At 42.3% G+C, this 9,948-nt stretch overlaps 1 protein-coding gene across 2 annotated transcripts; it reads right to left on the bottom strand.

The window, feature by feature from the left end:
* Positions 1–125: 125 nt before the first annotated feature.
* On the bottom strand, positions 126–7,899 carry LOC144523770 (flavin-containing monooxygenase 5-like). Of its 2 annotated transcripts, none has more exons than XM_078259602.1 (9): positions 7,715–7,899; positions 6,829–7,017; positions 6,464–6,629; positions 6,017–6,159; positions 5,222–5,418; positions 1,876–2,023; positions 1,518–1,725; positions 1,300–1,372; positions 126–1,193 (listed from the first exon to the last, which is right to left on the bottom strand). In XM_078259602.1, exons 1-9 carry the CDS (start codon positions 7,844–7,846, stop codon positions 761–763), a joined length of 1,689 nt encoding a protein of 562 aa, XP_078115728.1. In that variant the 5' UTR covers positions 7,847–7,899; the 3' UTR covers positions 126–760. The 2 variants fall into 2 exon arrangements, with proteins under 2 accessions (XP_078115728.1, XP_078115730.1); XM_078259604.1 differs by having other exon boundaries at positions 1,103–1,193; positions 1,300–1,428.
* Positions 7,900–9,948: the final 2,049 nt, after the last annotated feature.

Below are 9,948 nucleotides of genomic sequence, written 5' to 3'. Positions count from 1 at the left end.
GTCTGCTTCCCTGCTTACCTTTCCTAATTTCAGTCATTTTACATTAAAACACACCCACAAAAATAAGACATTTTTCTTGCTTGATTATTGATTTTAGGCCCCTACCACACAACTGTACCATGTCATCTTTGGAAAGAAAACCAACTTGAGGGAGATCTTTAATCACATGATCCCAGTATGACACAGTGAGATACAAAGGACTACAATACATCTCTTCATGTAGTTTTCTCGAGCCAAACATCAGCATGGGTTCTGAAGCTGCCATTAGGTGGGCTATTGACCAATGTAGGCATTATCTTATTTTAAGGTTCAGCCTGGAGATGCAACGTAATGTACATTTGCTGAAGTACTGTGTTTGAGTACAATTTTGACATACCGGTAGGCTACTTTTACTTAAGTATTTGCCTTTCGTCTGGTGTGAAACTGAAATTAGGGGACATGTTGTATATTTGATATCACAGCTGTAGTCACCACATCTTTTCAGATACAGATTTGGCATATACACTTATGAAATATAATGCATCGCTTCGGTTTAAATTACCAAACATTATACAGAATAGCAGACCACATGGACCAGCTGGAACATTGACATGCTGCTGCTTGCTTATGCATTTTAACCAGTAATGAGCTGTGTACTTTTACTTTTGACATTTATATCTATTTCGATTTTTTTTAAATTGATTTATGCTATCGATGCAGTTTATTAATCCTACCGGAAAGTCACTATGTATTATACAGTCATAATCACATCAGATATGAATTAAATATTAATTGCACACCACTGTGCAGGCAGGTGCACTTTTATCCTGTCCAACAGTGCAGTGGGATCTTGAAGGAAAGCTGGAAGGTTGTTCCTGTTAACGTAGGCAGCCAAGCCCACAGCAGCAGCTGACAGAATCAGAGGCCACATAAACGATCTCTTGGGTTTGGGCTCATCACAGGGCCTGGTCTGCATGGGTTCAACCACTCTCTCCCACTGAGTAAAGATGGCCTGACGGGCTCCAGCCCATTTCCCTGGCCCTCTGAGACGATACTGGTAAGGCGTGCAGGGACCGAGCAACACTTTTAGTCCCAGCCTGGGATCAGTCAGCAGCAGCCTGGGGATTTTGGGTCGAACCCCCACCAGCTCTGCTAGCTCATCCATGTAGCTGATATAGTCAACCTGGATGGTGTGTCTCTGACTGGTGACATACCTGAAAAAGAAACCGGAACTCAACATGTTGTGCAAATGAAGATTTGGTGCCTTTTACATCCAAAATATGTAAGTAGTAACAATGTTGAGTAAATCCACTGCAGTACCGTTTAGTCATTTCCTCCTGCTTGCACTGGGCATCTTTTAGCATGGAAGCCACTGAGGGAAGCTTGATACAGCCTGTTTGAAAGGAGGCATTGTGACACAGTGGTTGTCCTCTTTAGCACAAAATACTTCTGTAAAAGGAATGAGTGATAAAGGTATCACCCAGATAAAAGGTTGTATTTAATTTAATTTTTTTTTTTTTTTAAATAACTTGTATTACCTTTAAAGACACGTGTGGCCCATCTGGCCTGCAACTCAGAGATGGGCATAATAGCTCCCAGTGGCTGCACTAGACCAATGATAGCCAGAGTGTGGCGGTCCAACTCAGGAGGAAACACATACTTGAATAGAGATGTTTTGTTCTCAGACGCTGAGAGCACATGTGAGGCCAGGAATGGAAAGGAAAACCTGTAACCTGTGGCAAACACCTGCAAGACATACCTCCTCTCAGTCACACACTACAGGCCAACTATACTGCTGACTAAGAAGGTTTAAGGAGGACAGAAGAATAGACAGACTGTTAGTGTGAGTGGGTGGGTGAGCGTGTATATACACGAATATAGACCAAAATAACCTACCACCAGGTCGACATCTTCCACAACACTTCCATCATCAAACTCCAAACTGGAGCCCTGAAACCTGCGGACGTTGGGCTTCACTTGAACTGTTCCAGAAAGGATGCGGTTCGGCAGCTCGTCATTCAGTGTGGGATGTTGGCTGAACAACCTGAGATTTATATTCATACTGGTTAGTAATCTTACAACAATTTGATGAATACGGCAATCATTTCAATTAAAACAAGATCAAAAATCTAAAGCACCACAAGTGACATGATGTACAAAATGAATCTGCTATTATAATTATTCTGTCTTACATTGATTTGGTGAATAATCATGATCCATTCCTGAGTTTAACTATGGGAGACAACTGTCTAAAAAGTATATCTAGTCAGTGTGTTTAGATTTAGTTATGACTCCAAGAAGGAGTAAGATTTTTTTAAATGCGGGTACTAAAGGTTTTAAGTTGCTGACCTGCTAGGCAGACAGCAAAGAACTAGTGGAGACAAATGTCGTCTGTGGCGTTGCCTGGGTCTTGGCCAAAAAGTTGTGCTTGGGCGCCCGGATTGCTCAGCTGGTAGAGCGGGCGCCCATATACAGATTTTTTACGCCTTGACGCAGCGGGCCCGGGGTTTGACTCCGACCTGCGGCCCTTTGCTGCATGTCATTCCCCCCTCTCTCTCTCTCTCTCTCTCTCTCCCCTTTCATGTCTTCTGCTGTCCTATCAAAATAAAGGCTGAAAATGCCACAAAAATAATCCCAAAAAAAAAAAAGTTGCACTTGAACACAATGCAAAGACTCCAGTCGACAGGCAACTACCACATACGTTCTGCACCTGCGTGAGAGGAAATCAATCTTCATGCCAGCAAGCAGCAGTAATCTATTAATTATTCAAAAAAGGGAAACCGTATACACACACACCGTTGCTATGATACATACAACAAAACCGCGTTTGCCCTCCTAAATCAGCCAGTGGCAGCACAGAGCCTACGGTCACTCTGCCTCACTCCCCGCCAGGACGACAGCGGACGCCAGGAGATGGTTAGCTAGCTTGTTCTTTTCCATACGCTGGGTAAAGAAAATGAGCCGGACAAAATTGTCACTTATCTGGCGATAGCAATGTGCTTTCCTACGCTGTGACAGAAGTGTGCGTACGTAACGTTATGTTGTTAAATCTGACTAATTTAGTGGCCGGCCAGCTGGCGATGGTGTGGGACACACTGCCAAAACAAGGGCGACGGACGCTCAAAGTCGGCCCAACCTGGACCGTCCGTCTCCGTGGTGTGTCACCACCTTTAAAAGTAACTTAACTGCCTGCATGAGCTGCTGCTGCTGACCATGTTGATAAGCTGACCAGACTAAAATAACTGACTTCCTGATGTTTTTAGAACACCAGCACGCACATGTCCATTTTACCTCACACATTATCTTTGCCTCACCTTTAGAGTTTAGATTCTCTGCCCGAGCCCGAGTCAGGTCAAGTACCGGCGCGTTGTCGGCCAGTGCGTCGGCATGCAGACCGTGGCGAAGGACAGTATTAATTAGGTGATCGAGACAAGAAAGTCTCCTATATGGTTCCAGGGCTTTGATAATGTTGCTGCCTTGATCGGTTACCCACACTATTCGGCTGAGGGAGCTATGGGTCGAGGTTTTTTTTACGTTTCTTCATTCGGATCCTTTTGCGATCCATTCCATCAGTGGCGTAACGAGCCAACACTGGGCCCCTAAGCAGGATTATCAAGGCGGGCCCCCCTACTACAGCACATGATGATGGCGCAATGTCCACGAGTAGGCTACCATCAATAGGACAGGAATAGGATCATAGAGACACAGCATATAAGAGATGAGATGACTGACAAAATCAGGAGTAGCCTACGCGCACCACAACAACAACAACAAAAAAACACTGGAATGCGCACCATAACACATGAAAAAACACACAAGGGCAGACTCTCCAGGATTTCGTGGCCTTTTTTTTTTAGATTGTTGCGGCCCAAAATGCCTGATTTTGCGATAAAAGTTGCGATGTCTTTGTTGCAATGAAGTTGCAGAAGACAGTGAAAGTTGCAAAAAAAAGTTTTTTGTATAGTTCTTTAAAAAAAGAAAACTTGTTTTGGGGAGAATAATAATGATTACTATTAATTAACTACTCTGGGCTGAGATTTCCTAGGAACCTTACCAAAAAGGCTCAAGATGCTGCAAATGTTGGTATAATATGAAAATGGCTGGTGGATTTAAGACAAAAAGTAACAATTTATTGAATGAATCAGATTTGAACATATGTGTCAGTGGCTTGTTGATCTTGACATTGTTAGTTAATTTCCTAACCTGGGCTGGGAAACACATTCATACGGTTTAATAAAGTACTTATTGGACTTTAACTTCCAATAACGAGTGTAGCTGTCCTCAATTTAGGTCATCCTGTATGTCTCATCTCCGGTTTTTCCTGCATCCACCGTGTGTGATTTTGTGTGTGTGTGTGTGTGTGTGTCAGTCGCGGGGGGAACTCAGCAGCCCCGCCCGCTGCAGAGATCAGACAGGATGTGAACAGCAGCAGCTTTCAGTGACTTTAGAGTGAAAAAACGTTACAGCGTACATTGATGTTAAAATGTTTACAGGTTGGCAGGACGGTCTGAAATGTTCTGCGCGGTCTTTCGTTGTACGTTTTGTTGGTAAATGTGAGATGTTCGAGTCACACACGTGAAGAGAATGGTCTCTGAAACAAGGAAATGAATTTGACCCATTCTCACTCCCGCTTGGTCAGTGGCCAAATGCGTTAGGGGGCCCAGGCTGTCAATCAATATCTTCCAGTCACACGGGCCCCTGATTGGTCCAGGCCCGTAAGCACCGCTTACCCTGCTTACCGATAGTTACGCGTCTGCATTCCATTCTGAATAAACAAACAAGGCAGTTTACATGCTTCGTCCTTGTTGCATTATTCATTAAGATCATTCTAAACTGATTTCTGTAGTTCAAACAACTCGGAATTGTAGTTGAGAACGTCAGTTATAACGGCCCACGTATTAAAAAACAGTCGGGTTTGAATCGGGCTTGGGCTCATAATTACAGTTAATGTGTCGGGCCGGGCCGGGCTCGGACACAACCAGTACGGGCTCGGGTAGGGTCGGGCTTGATTTTTTAGTCCCAATCTAAGCTTTACTCACCTTCAACCTCATAGTTTGAAAACCACAAATAATTCCTGTCCTGATGGTTGCATAGGAAATGTCAAGGGGGCAGCATAGTTGTTAAGATCTATTGTCTGGGGACCATGAATATCTACAACAAATCCAGAGATGTAATAGCTGTAGCTGTAAAAGATAGAATTGTAAAAACAAAACAAAAAAAACCCCAAATAGAAATACAGTACCTGTGCTTTGGCTTAAGATTGTAGAGAGTGTGATCAAATCTTTGGTTGAGCACTCTCTCTTGTAGACCACAGAAAACACCAAACGGAAGGATGCTCATCAGAGTATTTGTCACCCTGTTAAACTGCAAATCTAAGGGCAGCCCGTTGTTCCCAACTCGGTTCAAAACCCATGCTCCTCTTCGCGTGCTCAGGAAAACCTGGTAAAGAGACATGGTAGTCAGTCATTATGCTGGTATGTTAGAAATCTTCTATAATGTTGATAGTTTTTAAATTAAATTGAAGTATCTGAAATGTTAAAGGTGCCGTAGGTAGGATTGTGAAGATCCAGGATTTAGCCAAAAAGTTTTAAAAACTTGTCAGTCCCTCCCCCCCTTTCTGCCACAAGGGAGAATGAATGCGTGTGCATGAGCAGTGATTGACACGCAGTAAGACACCTCCCCTGGCCCTGATTGGTGCATCTGAACAGGGAGCTGTGGATTTTTGCAGGCTGTAGGTGGTGCCAGAGGAGCCGGATTTTTTTATTTTTTTTTTATTACCTACTTTATGTAGTTTTACTGGAACATAGGGTCAGTTTCAGCAAATATGACAGAAAGTTAATTTTATAAGGCTTACCTACTGCACCTTTAATATAGAAATGTAGCATTCATTTTCATTTTAGGTGGACTCAGGGTTGTATGTGTACAATCGATTTGGTTTTACAGGATTTACCTAAACGCTTTGGCTCTGTTACATAACCCAAAATGCATTCGTGATTTTTTTTACCACTTGCATAATGTCTAACTATTTCATCCAAACCTGCTTGGTGACTCTGCTCAGTTCCACTGCTATGTCTCCTCCAGAGTTTCCTATTCCAATCACTACAACCTTTTTATTCCTCCACTCCTCAGGAGTCTTGTAGTCTCTGCTGTGGAAGTACTTTCCCTTGAAAGTCTCAATTCCTAAAAAACAAACAACAAAAAAAAAAGACAGACTTGTGACTGCTGGACAAAGAGACTCTCTACTTTTGAAGACTGTATTTTACAGCTTTGCCCTAAGAAAAAATGCAGGCCAAGGTTGAGGACTACTGACAACACTATTCTCTTTGGGTAGTGCTGCCTTCTATTGATACAGTATTATATAACCACCGGGTTGCCATTACAGGCTAGTTCAGACTGTATCAAAGGTTGATTCTGATATTGCTATAGAGCACTCTCTACTTGTCCATGAGTAAACTGAATGATATGTATAGCCTGTAAATGGTACCTGGGAAGTCATGCAGAGGCATGTTGGGGTGGCAGTGATGTCCAATGCAGATCATTACAGCATCAAAAATATGTTTCTCCTTTTTGCCATCCTTGTTCTCCGTCTCAACATCCCACTGGCCCGAATTAGAAAAATCGGATCTCTGCTTCACCTGCAAGACTTTGGTCTGAACAACAGAGAGGCAGTAAAAGATAACAGTTTGTACAAAAGCTAATACTTGTTGTTTTAACTAGTTCCTATGCATTCAACCATTTGTTGTGTTGCACTAAACAACATTTTACATTTAAAACTAAGGTTAGAATGTTGCATCCTTTCAGGTACAGAGAGATCCAACTCTAGGCAGGAAGTCAGTGAAGCATCCTTACCTTAAAGCGAATGTGCTTGGTGAGCTGGAAGCGGTCAGCATACATTCGAAAGTAGTCCATGATGAGGGTGTTGTGCATGTAGTTGGGGAAGTGTGCAGGGATGGGGAAGTCACTGAAACACATCATCTCCTTGGAGGTGTTGATGATGACAGAGTGGTAGATGCTGGCCCTGTCTGCCTCTGGATTCTCCTGCAATATAGTACACCAACCAATGGTCATCTTAACTTACTAAACAGTTAAGGCTCTGACACACCAACCCCGACGGCCGACCATCGGCAGAAAAGACAGTCGGACTGATCAGTCGGCTCCCGTCTCTCAAAAAAGTGCCTCGGAACACACCGAAGCGACGCCGACTTGAGCGTACGTTCTGCGCGTGCGCAAAGACGTAATACGTCTCCATAACAGCAGGCGGCGCTAATCTGTATTGTCGCCCAAAAAATTAAAACCGGAAATGACGGAACATCTCTCTAGACCTAGTAAACACAGAGCACGCTGTCGTCAGTCATTGTTTTCATCAGAGAGTGTTGACAGGAGTCAAGAAGGATCGTTGTTGTTGTTACTCCCTGAACGGAAGAAAATACGATGGCTAGTAATAAGAAGATACTGGCGTTGTCAGCTCTCAGGCTTCTTCTTGTGGAAGGAGCACAGATTTGCTAGTCAAGGGCTGGCACTCCACCAATCAGATTGGTCATTGAGTCCGACCGCCCACTGACCGATTCAACAAGTCCAATCGGCCAAAATGGATGCCGACGGCTCCTCCGACTGACGACGGCACGGAACACACCGAACAGACTCGAGTCACCGACCTCGCCAGACCGTCCGACGGCCGATTATCGGGTTGGTGTGTCAGCGCCTTTTAAAAGAACCTGCATGTACTGTGACCCACCTTAAACCTCCACAGACCACCAATGTCATCGCTGCTTTCGTAGCAGACAGGCTCCAGCCCCTCATCCAGACAGCACTTGATACAGGCCAGACCTGAACTTCCTCCTCCAATCACTGCCACACGACGGGTCATACTTCAGCTCTGTGACGATGAACCAGATCAGTCTGAAAAATGTTTTGATCTGTCATTTCATCAGAAATAATCTGCACCCTCTAGTTTAGTTTTAACCCTTAGAGACCCAGGGGAGCTGCCACCATTACTGTCTTTAAGAGGCTGTAGCTGGCTGGGTTTTACAGCAGAGTGGAGATACTGGTATCATATGAACTGCCTTGCACTATATTTATATTTAAATCTTCAAACCTCAGACTATACTGATATTGCACTATTCCTTCCCTCTCTTCAATTGTTATTGTATATTTTTTGTAAAATTCTAAATTCTATTGTATTGTTATACTGCATACTTAACAGTATTTTTTTTTTTATATTTCTTACTGTCCTTTCTGTTTTTATTCATTATATGTTAAGTGAGTGTTGTACTTTGAGAGCAAAGATTAACCGGAGTCAAATTCCTTGTTTGTTTACACAAACCTGGCCAATGAAGCTGATTCTGAAACTAGACAGGAAGTGGGTTAAATAATGCTCCAAAGGGGGAGCGAAGAGGCTCAAGTTTTTTTTTTTTTTGACAATTCTTTTACCAATTCTTGTGGTCAAAATGGTTTAATGTTGCACCAAATATGTGTAACAAATGGTATCAACCCAAAAATTGCTGCAACAACTTATGAGACATAAATGAGCACGTGAACATAGTTAGCCTACACGTTAAACTTTCAAAACAGAATAGTCACCTAACCAAAACACAATGTTAATTACAGATTTTTGACTAAAAATACACAGTACTGAGCTGCATCGCAGATTAATCTTCAGGTTCCCAGCGTTCAGATTTGGCATGTTGACACAGCTAAAGATCTATCACGATAAAAGCACATTTATTATGTAGCAACTGGTTTTGACGGAGATTTTAAGCACTCCGCTAACCCTACAAAAACCTGCTATCGCAACCAAACTTCGACTTTTTCCGACTGTTTTTAAGTGTGACTCTGCACGGGCGGTGACAACAATCTCCGAGCAGCAGTTTCAGGTTTAACTCTTACTGTACACTAATACATGTATGCACTCAAAAGTTCCGATCTTTCTGCACGTAGGCTACATTTTCTTACCTTTTGCGAATCAAGGAACGAAGCGCCGTTTTCGTGCTGCATGGAACTGAGCAGAGGGCGGAGTGAGACAGTGAGTGGGAGAGGATTGTGCACATTTATCAGTACCCTAAAGTGACCTTTGAGTCACTGCAGCGTCGGTGTTGTGTATCTGGTGGAAAAGCAAACAGCGCCTCTCCACGAAAACAACTTACCGTATGCTACATTTAACAGGCACGGGTCGGTATCATGATGAATCTGAGTGGCCTATTATGGAGTTAGATTTGTGTCTTTATTACATGCGAGAAAATAAATGATCTGAGAGAAAAAAAAAATGTTTGAGAGAAAATGTTTTCACACTGATAGCAAATATTTGAGAGTTTAAAAAAGTATTTTGAGAGAGATTTTTCTCAGAAATAATTTAAAAAATTTCAAATTTATATTTTTTTTATGTTCTATGAGAAAATACTTTCTCTCAAAAAATGTTTTAGTCTCAAATATTATTATTTTTTGCTATCAGTGTGATAACTTTTTCACTCAAACTTTTTTTTTCTCTCTCTCAGATCATTTATTTTCTCGCATGTAATAAAGACACAAATCTAACTCCATACATATTTAGGTTTAAAAACAGCTAAGCCGTGGTCGGGTTGGTCAGTGGGTAAAGCAGGCGCACATGTCCTGAGAGGTTTATGCCTCGACACAGAGGTCCAGGGTTCGAATACGATCTGTCTTCCCCCTCAATTTCAATTAATTTGTATTTGTAAGGGACAATGTGCAATTAAAACATAAATGTAACCATTTGATGCATTGCACCAGAGTTAGCCTTAGGCTAATTTACATCTGTAGTCCCACAGGAAGCACAAATACAGCATTTTATTATTAATTATTTATTTATAATTTAATTAATAAATAATTTACTATTTTTATTTAAATCAAACATCGCTCAATAAGTACAAAACAGGTAACAAATAGCAGTGTATTACATTTCATATCACAGGTACACACACACATATGCACCACATGATCAAGGGGTGTAGCGGT

The sequence above is a fragment of the Sander vitreus genome, chromosome 9 (genome assembly GCF_031162955.1).
Source record: "Sander vitreus isolate 19-12246 chromosome 9, sanVit1, whole genome shotgun sequence".
Lineage (NCBI taxonomy): Eukaryota > Metazoa > Chordata > Actinopteri > Perciformes > Percidae > Sander > Sander vitreus.
Note: the sequence above shows the minus strand (reverse complement) of the source record. Positions and strands in the feature narration are given on the sequence as shown.